The 19,204-nt window shown below is 45.1% G+C and overlaps 1 protein-coding gene across 1 annotated transcript in view; it reads left to right on the top strand.

The window, feature by feature from the left end:
• Positions 1 to 19,204, top strand: part of PPP4R4 (protein phosphatase 4 regulatory subunit 4) — a 211,914-nt gene that overhangs the window by 173,856 nt on the left and 18,854 nt on the right. Inside the window, exons 12-16 of the mRNA XM_082275364.1 lie at positions 559 to 636; positions 3,616 to 3,699; positions 5,466 to 5,648; positions 6,970 to 7,075; positions 9,845 to 9,992. Coding sequence (XP_082131490.1) covers positions 559 to 636; positions 3,616 to 3,699; positions 5,466 to 5,648; positions 6,970 to 7,075; positions 9,845 to 9,992 — 599 coding nt within the window. The remainder of the gene's footprint in view (positions 1 to 558; positions 637 to 3,615; positions 3,700 to 5,465; positions 5,649 to 6,969; positions 7,076 to 9,844; positions 9,993 to 19,204) is intronic.

The raw sequence follows: 19,204 nt of genomic DNA, 5'->3' as shown, positions 1-19,204 counted from the left end.
CGTAGGTGGATAACCAGAGCATAGGCGGATAACCGGAGCATAGGTGGATAACCGGCGCATAGGTGGATAACCGGTGCATAGGTGGATAACCGGTGCATAGGTGGATAACCGGAGCATAGGTGGATAACCGGAGCATAGGCGGTTAACTGGAGCTTAGGTGGATAACCAGAGCATAGTTGGATAACCGGTGCGTAGGCGGATAACCGGCACATAGGTGAATAACCGGAGCATAGGTGGATAACCGGAGCATAGGTGGATAACCAGATTGTAGATGGATAATCACAGAGCATAGGTGGATAACCAGAGCATAGGCATATAACTGGAGCATAGATGAATAACAGGAGCATAGCCGGTTAACCAGAGCAATAGGCGGATAACAGGAGCATAGGGGCAAATGCTTAAATTAGCCGTCTGATTTCTTTTCCCAGCCGGTGTTTGTTAAATATAATTGGTTGCTACAAACACGGTTCCATCTGTGCTCCGGTTTATGTATATCAATGGTACTCTCTTAATATTATAACCAAAATGTAAGATGATTTTTTTTTTCTTCTTTTTTAGGTCTGTAAGCTCTTAGGATCCAGTGTGTATTTAATACATAAAGAACTAGTCGCTTTACTACAGGATGACTCCCTAGAGGTAAGAGGACCGCTGGAAGTCAAGTCCTTTCTTTACCTAAGAGAAATCTTTCTATTTATTTTTCCCCCAGGAAGTGCAGGTTATGTAGAGGTGATTGCAGTGTCAGAGCCCATAGGACACAAGGGATTCCTTCCCAACGTAACCAATAACCATCGGAGTGTGCAAGCACTCTATGGGCCAATGCAACTGCTATACGGCCCAGGGTGGGAAGGGGGTCCAACTAGGGAGATCATTGAGCAAACTGATAGAAAATCAGGGTGCATCTAAAGATAACATAGATCCAGTATTGTATCATTAACCCCAATCTGCACGCGCTTGGCCAGTGTGGTTTTCCATGTTTAAGCTACATTTGGTGGAACAATCATACAGAGGTGCTATTCTCCAAATAACATCTTAAAGTGCCCAAAAAGAACTTAGCCCATGGGACTTTTATGAGTGGGGCATGAGAAAAATTCAACAGGGTATATAAAAAGTATAACATTTATTACAACATAATAAAACAGCCTTATCATAGGATCATTTATAGGTACGAGTCACAGAGAAAGCTTTACTTCCTCTTAAAGGAGTTGTAAAGTCAGAAGGTGCATTCTATGCATTAAGATAAAAAACCTTCTGTGTTCAGCAGCCCCCCGTATGCTTACCTGAGCCCCCTCTCTATCCAGCGAGGTCCAGGACTGTCTCAGCCATTCTGGACTCCCCTCCTGATTGGCTAAGACACTGCAGCAGTGCCATTGGTTCCTGTTGCTGTCAATCTGTAATGTTCTGGTACCTTTGGTACCCTAATTCCACTTTTCCTAAGTGTATGCGCCCCACCATTCTCTTTTGGTAAGGTGCGCATACACCTTTAAGACCGATGCTGTCATCACTGAGCGCCGCTGGAGCGGCTATTTCAACCTCCGGCGGTCTCACTCACATGTTCGTTCAACGCCGCATAATCTGCCTTGAAGCTCTCATGCTTGCAAGCATACCTCGCTATCGGAACCACGCTGCTTATCCCTGTATCCCGCTACCAGGATCATCCGCTCTTGCCGAACCTCTCCTCTGCTACATTGCTATTAGTGATAAGTACCCCACAGGGGAAACCCTCTATAACCTTCATACTAAAGCTTAAACTATCTAGCTCTGCATACTAAGGACTATTACTACATCTGCATTAACTAAGATTGCTAGCTCTTGAGCCTAATACCATCTGCTCTTGCACTGGGTTGGTCTATCCTGTATGTTCACCTGCTACTCTATCATCTGCTACCATACATGATTGCTAAACCTATCTGCATCCCATCTGCTACTATCTTACTTTCAAGAACATTCCTTTCAAGTGTCTGTCATCTACCATCTCTACCCAGCCTGTCTCTTCAGCCTATCATCACTATATTACTATACATATAAGTCACTCTAGGAACATCTTATTGAGTGTGTGTATTTACTTGCTGAATTGAGACTATCCACACTTGGGAGTTGGGATTGGTGTCTCAGCGTTTCTCTACATGACTACTGAAGTGGAATATTTCTGCAGCTGTAAATCCACATTATACATAAAACGCAGGAGCGTTACACAATCAAAGTCAGCTAGCCAATCAGAAGAGAGAGGGGGGCGGGGCCGAACCGCAGCTCCGTGTCTGAGAGGATGCACGGAGCTGTGCCTCGGCTCGGGTGCCCCATAGCAAGCTCCTTGCTGTGGGGGCACTCAAAGGGAGGGAGGAGCCAGGGAAGCCGAAGAGGGACCCGAGAAGAGGAGGATCTGCTCTGTGCAAAACCATTACACAGAGGAGGTAAGTGTAACATGTTTGTTATTTTTATTAATTATTTTATTAATTTTTAATTATTATTGATTCATTATTAAAAAACAAAACAAAAAAAAAAACAAGACTTTACAATCACTTTAAAAAGATTGGCCCAACAGTCCTAGAGAGGGAACAGCGTCACCCCTGCTCACAACAGCAAATGAGTCCTCAGGGGGCCCTCCTTAAATACTGCCCAAAAAGAGGATGGGGCCATCATACACCAAGCACCATGTATGTGGTAGGCTATGATTTTGTGGGTGTGGGCTTTTATGATAGATAGATGTTGCCAACATTGATGTGAATATATAGTATATGGTACATTATCACTTCATATAGAATTTGGAACTTCATCTCCACTCTCAACTGGAGGTGTTTTCGTTACTGAAATGCCCCAATTTTTAATTTATATTTTAGGTTTCCCCATGAAACGCGTAGGGAACTTGAAAACTTTACATCTTCATGAATTGTGCATTTTTTTTCATTTTAAATAATCATGATCGCTACATTTGTGCTTACATGTCTAATATGTGGATATTGATGACGTGACTATCAGCTATATCAATGTTACTGATTTTTTGTTAGTCTGTTTTAATATGTTGTAATACATTTTGTACTTTTTTTTTATATGCGCTGTTAAATTTTTCTCATAAAAGTTTTTTTGGGTGTTTCGACTCAAATGGGGACTCAGTGTTGCTTGGGTTTGAATGTAGGCGGTCTTCCTCTATATCAGTGATGGTGAACCTTGGCACCCCAGATGTTCTGGAACTACATTTCCCATGATGCTCATGTGCTCTGCAGTGTAGGTGAGCATCATGGGAAATGTAGTTCCAAACCACCTGGGTGCCAAGGTTCCCCATCACTGTTCTATATGTATGTTTACACCTTAAAGTGATTATATATAATATTTTTTAGTCATGGAAAAAGAAGTCAAATATTATGTAATAATGTGATCAGCCAGCAGGTGGAGCTGTAGGCTCTATTTCACATGTTTTCTAGTTGCTCGCTTCCTCTTGTTGTTCAAAAGCTTAAGCTGAAATTTACGAACACGTGTGAATGAGTGAAGGGAGGTGAAATCTCCGGGGTCACGGTTAGCAATAAAATGTGGACAAAAGTATTGGCTCTTCCTGAGTCTACCACAAGATGAAGAAAAGATTTTGGCTGGAGTTTTGCTTTAACAATGGCCTCTTTTTTGCAGGTTCTGGATGGGTTAATAGATCAACTTCCGGAAACTCTGGAGCTCATGACAAGTGGAGGCGACAACTCAGGGCTAGATAACAAGGTCAGCACTGACGCCAAGATGGTTAAATGTCAACAGGTTACTCGGGGGGGGGGGGGGGGGGTAATGAGAGGGTTTTTAACTGCTTCCCATCTGGGCCATTGTATAATGATGGCCGGACGGGAACCCTATTGTCCGAAGACGTCTTCCAGCGCAATCTGTCACCTACTGTGTCCACCAGACACGGCCGTGACAGTTCAGTGTACTGGCCTGCTGCCGGTACCATGTGATCGCTGTGACCAATCACAGCAGATCACATGACAATTATAAACAATGGATGGCTTGCTTTCATGCCATTCTTTGTGTACAATTGTGTTGCTAGCTGTGATTGGTCACAGTGATCACATGGTACAGACAGATCAATCACAGCCAGGGGCGTAACTACAGGGGTTGCAGGGGTTGCAATCGCCATGCTCCAGGGGGGCCCGGTAGCAAACCAGTGGGTGAACTTCCAGGATCGCAAGGGTCACACTTGCGACCGGACCCTGGCATTGCACCACTGTGGGGAGGCCCCAAGATTGCAGGAAGGGGGCCCACAAGATTGCAGGAAGGGGGCCCACTGCAGAACTTGTGAAAGAATCCTGCTGCGGGACCGTAATAAAAGGCCATGCAACAAGTGCAAAGAGCCCCAGGATTAGTGGGAAGAGCCCTGGGCTTGAAGGTAAGGGCCCTGGTCAGGGGTCTGAGGGGCCCTTCATGGTTTCTTGCATCAGGGCCCTGAAGGTTCTAGTTACGCCTCTGATCACAGCCCATCTGTACCATGTGATTAGCTGTGGCCAATCACAGCTAATCACAACAATACACACTTTCATTCAGTAAAAATGTTTTCTTATAGCAATGAATATCACTGCTATAAGCAATTATTGCGTGTAAAAAAAAAAAAAATACTGATTACTTCCCAAGAGTAGTACAGTGTTACTGTGGTAACATTGTACTGCTCTGGTCACAGTGTATAAAAACAAAATGTAAAAAAAAAAGTAAAAAAATATTTTTAAAATATTGGAAAAATGTATTTATATATATATATATATATATATATATATATATATATATATATATATTTTTTTTTTACATACTGTCACCAATCAGTGTCCCCGGTCACCGCCACACCAGTTGTATGATGACACTGTACTGCACTGGTGACACTATGTAAAAAAAAAAAAAAAAATATATATATATATATATATATATATATATATATATATATATATATATATATATATACACTTTTTTTTAAATTTCTGAATTTTCCCCAAAATTATGACAAATAATTACAACTTCAAAAAACTCACTCGCCATGCCACTTACTAAATATCTTGGACCTTCCAAAAAGGGGTCATTTGGGGATATTTGTGCATTTACATTCTTTGTGACAGCAATAAAAGTGATAAAAAAAATTAAAAGCAACAGTGTAAAAAAAACTAATTAATAATTAAAAAAAAAAGTTAAGTGCCCCCCCCCCCTCCCCCCAGTGCTTGCGCACAAAGGTGAATGTGCGTGCCGTTCCCCCAAAGCACACACAGCAATCGTCACCCACCTGTGAGGTATCGCTGCAGACGGCAGATCTTGAGTAATAATTCTAGCACCGGACCTTCTCATTAAATCTAAAGTGGTGACCTGTAAAGGATTTTAAAGCGTTGCCTATGGATAGTAAAGTTTACGCCGTTTGTCGCAGTTACACACAATAGCCTGTAGTATAGCACCCTCTAGTGGCAGAATATGATATCTACATGAGATTTGTCAACTTACATTTGTCGTTTGCCTTGCAGCTGATGATTGTACCTGACCTGGTCCCGGCACTGACCTCGGCGGAGCAACGAGTCGCCAACTCTCTGAAATGGCGTAGCCATGAGAAGCTACTGCAGAAATTCTCCTGCCTGCCGCATATAATTTCCAGCGATCAGATTTATTATCGGTTCCTGCACAGAATGTTCACAATCATCTTATCCAACGTAAGAAGGATCTTCTGTATATACTGTCTGATATAATGTACTGAAGGGTCACTCCACTCTGCACTGAGTTCCTGGGTCTGCGAACATGCAGATTATAAGGAGTTCCCTCCATCCCTGTGCTGAGTTCCGGGTCTGTACACCTGCTGTGCCCATTATGAGGGGTTCCCACCATCCCTGTGCTGAGTTCCCAGGTCTGTACACCTGCTTTGCCCATTATGAGGGGTGCCCACCATCCCTGTGCTGAGTTCCCGGGTCTGTACACCTGCTGTGCCCATTATGAGGGGTTCTCACCATCCCTGTGCTGAGTTCCCGGGTCTGTACATCCGCTGTGCCCATTATGAGGGGCTCCCTCCATCCCTGTGCTGAGTTCCGGGTCTGTACACCTGCTGTGCCCATTATGAGGGGTTCCCACCATCCCTGTGCTGAGTTCTCAGGTCTGTGCACCTGCTGTGCCCATTATGAGGGCTTCCCTCCATCCCTGTGCTGAGTTCCTGGGTCTGTACACCTGCTGTGCCCATTATGAGGGGTTCCCACCATCCCTGTGCTGAGTTCCTGGGTCTGTACACCTGCTGTGCCCATTATGAGGGGTTCCCACCATCCCTGTGCTGAGTCCCTGGGCCTGTACACCTGCTGTGCCCATTATGAGGGGTTCCCACCATCCCTGTGCTGAGTTCCCAGGTCTGTACCCCCGATGTGCCCATTATGAGGGGTTTCCACCATCCCTGTGCTGAGTTCTCAGGTCTGTGCACCTGCTGTGCCCTTTATGAGGGGTTCCCACCATCCCTGTGCTAAGTTTCCAAATCTGTACACCTGCTGTCCCCATTATGAGGGGTTACCACCATCCCTGTGCGGAGTTCCTGGGTCTGTACACCCGCTGTGCCCATTAGGAGGGGTTCCCACCATCCCTGTGCTGAGTTCCCGGGTCTGTACCCCCGCTGGGCCCATTATGAGGAGTAATGATAAGAAGGAAGAAGACTGCATGCAGTCAGTCTCCAGGGGCCCCACTGCAGGTCTTGGATGAGTTTTTATGGGGCCTAACTGTATGAAAGTTCTCGAAAGCATGATAAGGATTGATATTGTAGGACGTTCATACAGAGGTGCTATCATCCAATTAACACCTTAAAGTGAATATATAATGTTTTTTTTTCATTTATAATATTTTTAGTCATGTATATGAAATGTAAATATGATGCATTCTTGTATCCAGCCAGCAGGTGGAGCTCTAGGCTCTTTTTCACGTTTTCCAGTTTACCCTGTTGTGTTTACATTGATAAATAGCTTAAAGTAAAGTGTGATGATAAAAATACTCCTCTGTTTCCAGAACGTGTTACCGGTGCAGAAAGCGGCAAGCCGGACGCTGTGTATATTCCTGCGCTATAACCGAAAACAGGAGCAAAGGCACGAGATCATCCAGAAACTGGTGGAACGTACGTGTAAAAAAAAAATTTTCTTACAATGTTACAACTTTAAAATCCTTTCTGGAGAGCCAATCCAGCTCATGTACTGCAAGCTTGTGCTGGGGGTGCAACTATAGGGGGGTGCAGATGGGAACCCCAGGAATGCTCCGCCCACCTTTTCACCATAAATGAAATAAAACAGCATCTCCCGTAATGGTCTGTTGAGTAGACTCACAGCAAACCTTTGCATTGACCAAGAGCAAGCCAAGAACCCTGGCTGGTGTAGGCAATCAATGCAGGTGGAGTGATGGACTTACGGTTGAGAAGTTCTTGCGTGTCTTTCCATGAGATTGTAGAAGGTCTTGGCCCGGGTCTTGCTAAAGAGTTTGGAAGAAGATGTCAAAGTTAGGTGTAGTCTATAAGGCTCCGTTCACATGTAGGCGTTTTGGGGAGTTTTTCTGCTCTAGGATCAGCTCTCAAAACGCCCAACAAGACAAATCCTATTCATTTCAATGGCCCCTGTTCACATCTGAGCGTTTTGACGCTGTGAGCAAAACGCCCAACGCTCAAAAAAGTACATGAGCTTCTTTTTGGGCAGATTACAGGCGTTTTCCATTGGTCTCTATTCAATCTAAAAACGCCTGCACAAAAATCGCGGTAAAATCGCGGTAAAAAAACGCTACGCTCAGGTGTGAATGTAGCCTAAAAGAAACTGTAACTGGATACAAATGAAAACAACGGAACTGCAAGGGTTGTGCTTAAACGTTGTTTAAGGTTAAAAAGAATACAAGAAGAACCTTTGAACGAGCGATTTATTACTGCGACTCTTAGTATGGGATAAAAACAGCAAAGAGAACCGAGCTTCAGCAGCATGTTTAGCACCTAAGTTGCTAAGAATAATATTTAATTTGATTGCTTTAAAGTGGTTGTAAACCTCAGACATGAAATCTGAACAAAGCATATCCGCAGGGATCCTTAACCACTTAAGCCCCGGAAGATTTTACCCCCTTCCTGACCAGGGGGTATTTTGCGATTCGGCACTGCGTGACTTTAACGGACAATTGCGCGGTCGTGCAACGCTGTACCCAAACAAATTTGACGTCCTTTTTTTCCCACAAACAGAGCTTTCTTTTGGTGGTATTTGATCACCTGTGCGCTATAAACAAAAAAAGAGCATAAATTTTGCAAAAATAACAATATTTTTCACATTTTTTTATATGAAATTCCCCCCCAAAAAAATGTAAAAATCAAAATGTTTTAACATTTTCGGCCAATTTGTTTTATGCTACCTATGTTTGGTAAAAAAAAATCACAAAAATCGTATTTTGATTGGTTTGCGCAAAAGTTATTGCGTTTACTAACAAAGGGAAAGATTTTTGTCATTTTTGTTGTTTTTTTCTTTAACGCGTAATGGCGGCGATCTGCGATTTTTTTTGCGGTACTGCGACATTGCAGCGGACAGATCGGACCCTTGACTGACATTTTTGACACTTTTGGGGTTACCGGTGACATTTCTACAGTAATCAGTGCTATACATATGCACTGTTACTGTAAAATTACACTGGTAGTGAAGGGGTTAACTTTTTTTGAGAGGGAGGGGTTATGTGTGTCCCTAGGGGCGTGATACTAACTGTGATTGGCTGTGGCTTGAGCTGTAGGAACAGTGATCAACGGTCCTACATAGTAGAACCATATGATCATCACTATTTCTACACAGGGGAGAATGACAGGCCGCTTTGTTTACATCAGCCGCCTGCCTTTCTCCCTCTGCACCCGACGATCGCGAGTGACCAGCGGACATCGGGTCCGCCGGTCACACGCGCGGGGGAGTCCGTGACCGCGCGGGAGCAGGAATGCGCCTCCGGCGGCGCGCACTCGCTCCCCGGAGCCTCACAGGCTAGCGACGTACCGGTACGTCACTTTGCCTGTGAGGGGCTGACCGCCGCAGTATATGTACTTGCAGCGGTCGGCAAGTGGTTAAAGTGGTTGTAAACCTCAGACATGAAATCTGAACAAAGCATATCCGCAGGGATCTTCAAAGTACGGCCCTCCAGCTGTGGCGGAACTACACGTCCCAGGAGGCACTGTAAAACTCTGACTAGGCATGATGGGAATTTTAGTTTCTGAAGAACTGGAGGGGGCCGTAGTTTGGAGACCCCTGCTATAGAGTGTACTTGTCTCAGTACAGAGCACTAAGTGTAATTTCTGTCTGCTGCCTCCTTCCTCTGCTATCTGCATGATTCACTTCTGACAAGAGAAAAATGGTGACAGAGGAGGGCTCTCCAGCACACAGCCTGTGATTGACAGCCTCCGCTCTGTTCCTGTGTGCTGTGTGAAGAGGGGTGTGTCTTTCCCTCCAATCAGCTCATAGAGCTCTCCTCCCTGAGCTAGGCAGAGTGTAATTTCAGCTCTCCGCCCCCCCTGCTTTCTGAAATCTCACACAAGCTGTATAAATTCTGCACTTTGAATGGATGTAGAGAAGCAAAGACTTTTTGCACATATCCATTTTTTTTTGTGATACATTTTTAATTCATTATATATTAATTAATTACAGTCTGGTGAGTATTGTTATATATTTATTCTATGTAATCTTTTGGTGGTTGAGTTCAAATCAGGTCTTTTGGACTTTCGAGAAGCAAAGACTGTAGATAGACAGGTACAACTTATGTAGGAGGATTTGTTTCATCTCTGTGAATCACCAGAGGCCGGTCACTTCACTGGGTATATGGAAGGGTATACAACTATTTTAAGTATTATTTTTTTTTTCAGCCCTACTTATGTTGTCCTTCTATGTTCCAGAACTGGGTCAGGGGAAGAGCTACTGGAACCGGCAGAGGTTCCTGGACACCTGTGAATATATCATGGAGTTCTTCTCCAAGTCTTTCTTCTGCAAATACTTTTACCTCTCTGTGCTGGAGCTCACCGGCGATCCGGTTGCCAATGTTAGGTAAGAGGAGAATACCAATCATATGGACATTTGTGTGCGCATGGTCACCACCACCGGAGATTCCTGACATCGGTGTATGGTCCCAGGAACCCAGAAGGATCTCTATCACCAACCAATCATATGTGGAGGCTTTCCGTCTGCTGCTCTACAATGTGTTCTCAACTGCTTCCTGCCCGGGCCATTGAGAAATGCCGGCTGGATGGGAACCCAATAGTTCTGGGAGGACATCATATGACATCTTCCCCAGAACACGCCTCACGTGGTCCTGCTTCGGAGTGATCGGTCTTCGGCTGTGGACACAGCTGATGAATGAGCAATGTACCGGCCCGCTGCTGGTACCACGTGATCACTGTGACCAATCACAGCAGATTACATGACAATTGTAAACCATCGAAACAATGGATGTGTCCACGCTTCCTTCTGTGTCCAACACTAGGCAAAGGTGCAGTGCGAGTGTCTTTTTCAGCTGTGTCCATGCCTATGGTGGAAGACAGCCACACCTCCTGACCTTTGACCTCTGAGACTACACCTCCTGACCTTTGTCCTGAGTCCGCACCCTCTTCTGTGTCTGAACCGGCAATAGGGCAACCGCAACCCTAACCCTACCCCTCTAAACCTAACCCCTAATCCTACCCCTCTAACCCTAACCCTATGTATCTAACCCTAACCCTATCCCTCTAACCCTATCCCTCTAACCCTACCACTCTAACCCTAACCCCCTAACTGTAACTCTATATATCTAACCCTAACCCTACCCCTCTAACCCTAACCCCCTAATCCTACCCCTCTAACCCTATGTATCTAACCCTATCCCTCTAACCCTAACCCCTAATCCTACCCCTCTAACCCTATGTATCTAACCCTAACCCTATCCCTTTAACCCTATCCCTCTAACCCTATCCCTCTAACCCTAACCCCTAATCCTACCCCTCTAACCCTATGTATCTAACCCTAACCCTATCCCTCTAACCCTATCCCTCTAACCCTAACCCCTAATCCTACCCCTCTAACCCTAACCCTATGTATCTAACCCTAACCCTATCCCTCTAACCCTATCCCTCTAACCCTGACCCTCTAACCCTGACCCCCTAACCCTAACTCTAACCCGTAACCCTATGTATCTAACCCTAACCCTACCCCTCTAACCCTACCCTTCTAACCCTAACCCTATGTATCTAACCCTAACCCTATCCCTCTAACCCTCTAACCCTGACCCCCTAACCCTACCCCTCTAACCTTAACCCCTAACCCTACCCCTCTAACCCTAACCCCCTAACTGTAACCCTATGTATCTAACCCTAACCCTTCCCCTATAACCCTGACCCCCTAACCCTATGTATCTAACCCTAGCCCCTAACCCCTTAACCCTAACCCTCCTAACCCATACCCTAACAATTTCATGCCATCCTTTGTGTACAATTGTGTTGCTAGCAGTAATTGGTCACATGAATTACATGGTACAGACAGGGCCAATCACAGCCCATCTGTACCATGTGATTAGCTGTAGCCAATCACAGCTAATAACAACAATACACACTTTCATTCAGTAAAAATGTTTGCTTATAGCAGTGAAATTCACCGCTATAAGCAATCAGTGCACAAAAAAACAAAAAACAAAACACTGATCACTTCCCCAGAGTAGTACTGTGTTACTATGGTAACATTATACTGCTCTGGTCACAGTAATAAAAAAATAAAAATATATTTTAAAAAAATTTAAAAAATCATTTTTTTTTGTTTTACCTACTGTCATCAATCAGTGTCCCTTATCACTGCCACACCAGTTATATGGTGATGCTGTACTGCACTGGAGACAGTTCATTAACAAAATGTAAAAAAAAAAAAAAAAAAAAAATTTAAATTTCTTTATTTTCCACAAAACTGTGACAAAAAATTACAACTTCAAAAAAACCTGTCATGCCTCTTACTAAATACCCTAGACTGTCTACTTTCTAAAAGGGGTAATTTGGGGGGGGGGGGTTGTGTGTGTGTATATATATATATATCCCATAGTTTGTGGACTCTATAACTTTCCTACTGACTATTATACGCTGATTTGGGGTATTTTCACCAAAGAAATGTAGAAGAATAAATTTTGGCCTAAATTTATGAAGAAAATAATTTTGTTTGCAAAATATGATAACAGAAACAAAGAAAAACATGTTTTTTTTTTTTTAGCTGTAGCCAATCACAGCTAATAACAACAATACACGCTTTCATTCGGTAAAAATGTTTGCTTATAGCAGTGAAATTCACTGCTATAAGCAATCAGTGTGCAAAAAAAAATACCGATCACTTCCCCAGAGTAGTACTGTGTTTTCTATAGTAACATTATATTGCTCTGGTCACAGAATGTAAAAAAAAAAAAAAAAAAAAATGTAAAAAAACAAAGAAAACAAATATTTATAAAAAAACAAATAAAAAAAAAACAAAACATTATTATTATTTTTTTTACCTACTGCCACCAGTCAGTGTCCCTTATCACTGCCACACTAGTTATAAGGTGACGGTGTATTGCACTGGTGACAGTTCATAAAGAAAATTCAACAATTTCAAAAAACACATTTTAATTCTTCATTTTCCATAAAATTGTGATAAAAAAATACAACTTCAAAAAACACACCATGCCTCTTACTAAATACCCTAGACTGTCTACTTCCCAAAAGGGGTAATTTGGGGGGTATTTGTTTTATCCTGGTATTTTTGAGTCTCAAGAAATGGCCATCAGTACCTCCAGGATCGATCGATTTTCAGATATATATCTCATAGTTTGTGGACTCTATAACTTTCCTGCAGACTAAATATTATACCCTGATTTAGGGTATTTTGTAAATATCCAAAGAAATGTAGCAGAATACATTTTGCCAAAGAAATTGTCTTTTTTAAAAAGGCCAAATACAGCGCTTGCTAATTTAAATGTCAACTAAGATTCTATAAATTACAATTACCAATAAAATGATTTGCTTGTAAAGTGCCAATGTGTCTCCATAAATTTATCATTCAAATAGTATTTATGGAGACACATTGGCACTTTACAAGCAAATAATTTTATTGGTAATTGTAATTTACAGAATCTTAGTTGACATTTAAATTAGCAAGCGCTGTATTTGGCCTTTTTAAAAAAGACAATTTCTTTGGCATTTACTCATTTTTTTCAGCTGCTGCTTATCTAGCCATTTTTTCCATTTTATACCATATATTGCTTTTTCCTTTTCTTACATTCACTGGTTACCCTAAACTTGGCGCAGGGAATATACTTCGTATATATTTTTTACAGAATACATTTTGGCCTAAATTTTTGAAGAAAAAAGATTTTGTTTGCAAAATTTGATAACAGGAACAAAGAAAAACATGTTTTCCTGACAGACTCCATGGCAGCATACGTTTGGGTAGTCCCACCTCCACTCCTACCCTATAGGACCCCACTCCCATAAATCCTTGCTCCCTTTCAGCATCCGTGTTCTTTTTTTGTCCTCCTCCATGCACCTGTTTGGTGCTGAATTCCTACAAAGTATGGTCGTTTTATATGACGCAGGGTCGTTTGGAGTCGGCAGGACCTGTTTTCCCAATAAGCCCTTGCTGCTGCGGGGTATGGGATGGGCAAGTTGAAGAGGAGCCTAGAAAGTGCCTGACAAAGCGGGCTAGTAATGGCATGGCCGATGACCCCGCTGTGGTGGGTGGCCTCATTGTATTGCCCCAACGCTGGATTGGATGTCCTCTGGCTCTAAGGTATCCCTGGTGTCTAGTGCGACTGGAGGGGTAAGTGTTTTTTCTTTATTTTATCCCTTCTGTGTACCTGGTGGTCTAGCGACTGCCTGGTGGTCTAGTGTGCGGCTCCTCGTTCCGTTCATAGTCTTCCTGGTGGCCGGGAGGCTCTGTGAACACCGTGGAACGCTATGCGTTCCATCCCCGGCGTCCTCGGTCGCTCTGCGCATGCGCGCCGACTGACCGAGAACGAGGCTTGGTTCGCGCATGCGCAGTAGCGGCGAGTGCCGATACTCGCGCATGCGCAGTTCGCCGCGACCGTGACGTCACGGCCGGCGCCGGATTTAAACAGCTGTCAGTTCCACAGTCGGTGGAACTGACTATATATCACGGCGCCCAGCCCTGTAGCCTGTTCCCAAGAGCTGACGCTCTAGATTTCAGGTATGTGGGTTTCCTTTATGGGGGTCCTCATTTTAGGCTATCTTGGGATACTTATATGCCTTATTTATTCCAGTGGTTCCTTTTTCCTTATGGACCCGTCACCGCTCCCCTGTGACCAGCCCTCTCTTAGGTGAGTGCAGGGCTCAATGAAGGGGGGGAGCAGGATGTACGGATGGGCATTACTGTATTGCCTTATGTGTTTTCCTTTTGCAGCTCCTCTTCTAGGACGGAACAACCGCAGGACACGCGGCAGGATCGCCATGCTAATCCGCAGCATCACCGCTCCTCCTCCAAACATGGCTCATCCAAGTCCAGATACCGTAGTAAAGACCGGTCACCTCCCAGGTCTTCACGCCGATCCAGCGAGACTAAGTGCTGGGGCTGTGGTATCCGTTTACTGGACGGTGGATCACTATGCGATTCCTGTTATTCCCGTGCATCGAATGAAAGGGGAAGATCTGACCAACAACTTGAGTCTATGGTCAAACGCATAGTCAAGGATTCGCTGGCTGATTTTAATAAACGTCAATCTCCAGCGCCAGAGCCATCGGTATCTCCAGTTAGAGAGACCACTAGCGGAAGAGCCCTCGAATCCTCTGAACCTAGCCATCCCTCGGTATTCGAGTCTGATAGCGATTCGGATCAGGATGAACCAAGTTTAGGATTCTCTTTCAATTTGGTTCCACCTTTAGTAAAGGCCGTCAGAGAAACTTTAAACTGGGAAGATCCAGTAGTTTCGGCCCCGAAGCAGAGAAAGCTCTTTAAACAGCTGAGCAAGGAACGGCTGAATTTCCCGTTTATTCCTGAATTAGGAGAAATCATAACGGAAGAATGGAGCAAGGTGGAGAAAAAGAATTCTATGATCTCAAAATTGGCCAAGCTCTATCCATTCAAGGAAGAGGAAGTCAGACATCTGGAAACTCCTCCTCTGGTAGATGCGGCTGTCATGAGGCTAGTGAAGCACGTAACTTTGCCTCTTGAGGATACTGTCTCCTTCAAGGATCCTCTTGACAGGAAAATCGACACGGATTTGAAGCGTGTCTATCTTTCAGTAGGTGCTGCCTGTAAACCGGCTTTGGCCCTGGCTGCTTTGTCCAAAGCCATGGAAGTGTGGGTGGACAATGTGGATGATTCCCTCAGAAGCTTCTCCGAAGATGCAGCTAAGGACTCTCCTATCGAAGAGTTGAAACTGGCCTCAGCCTTTCTGGGGGAGGCGTCTATTGATGTTATTCGCCTGTTGGCCCGGGGAATGCTATCGTCCGTGACGGCGAAGCGTGCACTTTGGTTACGCCCTTGGTTGGCTGATCCTGCTTCTAAGCAGGTGTGGTGCCGTATTCCCTTTGAGGGTTCGTCCCTCTTTGGGAATAAGTTAGATAGCACCATTTCCAAGGCTACTGGCGGTAAGTCAGGCTTTCTCCCCCAGGATAGGCGTCTTCTGGGTCAGAAGAGGCCACCTCTTAGAAGACAAAATTCTGATCGTGCCAGGGAGGCACGTAGTTATAGGCCAGGAAGGGAGTTTGGAAGAAACTGGAAATCCAGGCAGTCTTCCTTTCGGAAAGGCCCCAAGTCCAATCCGTCTGGGGATAGAGACACGACGAAGTCCTTTTGAGATTGGGCCCGCTCAGGTCGGTCAGGTGGGAGGTCGTCTCTTTCACTTTCGGCAGGTCTGGGCGGCCTCAATCCGGGATACTTGGGTCGTCAACACGGTCTCTGCAGGTCATTCTTGGACCTTCACCAGTATTCCCGGAGACAGATTTTTTCCTACCTCCCTTCCTCGGTCAGGCGACAAAAGAGAGATTCTCTTGTCTTACGTAGACTCGCTAGTCACTCAAGGAGCAGTGGTTCCAGTGCCAGAATCCGAAAGAAGATTCGGAGTGTACTCTCCTCTGTTCATGGTGCGCAAGAAGAGCGGCGCCTGGAGACCAGTGATAGATCTGACGCACTTGAATCGCTTCATCAAAGGAGAAAAATTCAAGATGGAGACTCTATTCTCCATTCAGCAAGCCGTTCAACCAGGAGATTGGATGGTCTCAGTAGACCTGAAGGATGCTTACTTCCACGTACCAGTGGCAACAGAGTTTCAACGATATCTGAGATTCTCGGTCGGCCAGCGTCATCTACAATTTGTATGTCTCCCCTTCGGGCTTTCCACGTCGCCTCGTACCTTTTCGAAGGTCTTATTAGCGGTGGTAGCCTTGATAAGACTGAGAGAGGTCCGTCTTTATCATTACCTGGACGACCTCCTTCTTCTGGCCCAAGACAAGTCTGTTATCCTGGAACATCTGGCTCTGGTCATCTCGTCTCTAGAGAGGTTCAGCTGGATCCTGAACAGGGAAAAGAGCCATCTGATTCCCACTCAGTCCCTGGTCTTTTTGGGTGCGCTGTTCAACACCAAGAACAGTACCATCTCTCTGCCAGAAGGAAAGATTCCGGTAATCAGGGACAGAGTGTCTCTAGCTTTGTCAGCATCACGTCTCACAGCAAAACAATGCCTAAGGGTAATTGGCACCATGGTGTCGGCAGCCCCTATGGTGAAGTGGGCTCTCTGGAGGATGAGGCCTTTTCAGAGGGGTTTCCTTCAGCAATGGAACGGAGTCAGCAATTCCCAACGAATTGTGATAACCGCAACAATGAAGAGCTGGCTTCCGTGGTGGCTACAGCTGAGGAATTTGAGCAATTGTCACTCCATAGCCCCCATATCTTGGGTGATAGTGACATCAGACGCCAGCAACACCGGATGGGGCGGTCATTGCAGAACAGAGATGGCACAAGGGAAATGGGACTTTTGGTCTCGCCAGACGGTGTCCAACATCTTGGAACTACGAGCGGCCTTTCAAGTGTTACTAGCCTTCAGCCACCTCATTCGGGGCACCTCAGTCATGCTGAGGTTAGACAACACGACTGCAGTAGCCTATGTGAGGAAACAAGGCGGAACTCGCAGCGCATCCCTGCTTCGGGAAGTAGAGCCAATAATGACCTGGGCTCAGGAAAACCTGGTCAATCTGTCGGCAGTTTACATACCAGGGGCTCAGAACACACAAGCAGATTTCCTCTCGAGAACACAACTCAACAACAACGAGTGGTCTCTCCACGAGGATGTGTTCAGCTGGATCCTGTCCTTGGAGTTCATCCCAGAGGTGGATCTATTTGCCTCCTTCAACAACAGGAAGTTGCAGAAGTTTTACTCGAGGGACAGAGACCCCAGAGCATTCGGGGTGGATGCCCTGACAGATTGCTGGAGGTTTCACAAGGCTTATGCCTTTCCCCCAGTACCAGTCATCTTTCAATTCCTGCGGAGAGTCCAGATGGAGTCAGTCAAAGTGGTTGCAGTAATCCCGTTCTGGCCCAACAGACCGTGGTTTCCCCTACTGTTTCAACTGAGCTACCGCGACCCAGTCCCTCTTCCTCTCAGGACGGATCTGCTGTCCCAGGGCTCCATCCTTCACCCATGCCCAGCCCGTCTGCACCTTCGGGTCTGGTTTTTGAAAGGGGAAGGCTGGAAGCGTTAGGATGTCCCGAAGTAGCCATACCAACTCTTTTGAGTGCCAGAAGACAAAGCACGAATAAAACCTATGAAAGGATTTGGGCTAGTTTTACTTCCTTCCTAGAGTCCAAAGGAAAGTCCTGGTCATCTCCTTCTGTGCAAGATATTCTTTCTTTTCTTCAATCAGGATTGGAGTTGCCTCTTTCAGTAAGCGCCCTACGAGTACAAGTCTCAGCCATATCTGCTTTCACAGGCATTTCCTGGGCTGCACATCCTTTGATCAGGCAATTCTTCAAAGGGGCAGTAAGGCTAAGGCCACAGAAGAAGCTGAGATTCCCCAAGTGGGACATGCCTCTGGTCCTTGATTTCTTATCATCGGTTGGCTCAAGTCTTGAAAATCCTATATCAGTGAAACATCTCACCCTCAAAACGGTCTTTCTGGTGGCCATCACATCTGCTAAAAGGGTGTCAGAGATCCAAAGTCTGGGAAGTAAGGAACCTTTTCTGACTTTTTTCCCGGATAGAGTTGTCCTCATTCCAATGCTGGGAGCAAGGCCTAAAGTCACTTTGGTTTTTCATGAGAACCAAGAAATTGTTCTCCCTACTTTCAATTCATCGGCCGACTCTCCGGAAGTCCATCCTCTGGATGTGGGCAACACGCTCAGACAGTACTTGGAAGCTACAGCCTCTTTCCGGAAAACAGATTATCTATTTGTCCTATTATCTGGGAAGAATAAGGGTATGCGTGCTTCCTCAAGATCAGTTGCCTCCTGGATAGTAGAGGCGATTCAGTGGGCTTATAGAGAGAAGGGCTTGGTTCCTCCTAAAGCGGTGACTGCACATTCTACGCGTGGTGTCGCTACTTCATGGGCAGCTTCAAGACATGTCGCTCCGGATGTGGTCTGCAGAGCAGCGTCTTGGTCGTCCATTCATACATTTATGTCACATTATTGTGTTGAGCCGGCGGCTCTTTCTTCTGTTGGTTTTGGTGCTCAAGTGTTATCTGTTGCAGGTGTTAATTAAATTTATCAGCATCTGCCCACCCAATTGTGTTTTGGCGAGTTATTTCCCAAACGTATGCTGCCATGGAGTCTGTCAGGAAAACGGAAAATTTATATCAAATACTTACCGTAATTTTCCTTTCCTGATGGACTCCATGGCAGCAGGAGTCCCCTCCCAGTTCCTGAGTAGGCTAGTTACAGAACACGGATGCTGAAAGGGAGCAAGGATTTATGGGAGTGGGGTCCTATAGGGTAGGAGTGGAGGCGGGACTACCCAAACGTATGCTGCCATGGAGTCCATCAGGAAAGGAAAATTACGGTAAGTATTTGATATAAATTTTCCGTTTTTTTCATTATTTTTGGCCTTTTTTAGTTTATTTAGCACAAATAAAAAAAAAACCCAGTGGTTATTAAATACAACCAAATGAAAGCTCTATCTGTGTGAAAAAATGATAAAAATGTCATATGGGTACAGTGTTGTATGACCGTGCAATTGTCATTCAAAGTGTGACAGCGCTGAAAGCTGAAAATTGGCCTGGGCAGGAAGGGGGTGAAAGTGTCCGGTATTGAAGGAGTTAAAG

The sequence above is a fragment of the Pelophylax lessonae genome (genome assembly GCF_965119305.1).
Source record: "Pelophylax lessonae genome assembly, chromosome: 13".
NCBI lineage: Eukaryota > Metazoa > Chordata > Amphibia > Anura > Ranidae > Pelophylax > Pelophylax lessonae.
The sequence above is the reverse complement of the archived record's forward strand: the minus strand, read 5'-3'. Positions and strand labels throughout refer to the sequence as shown.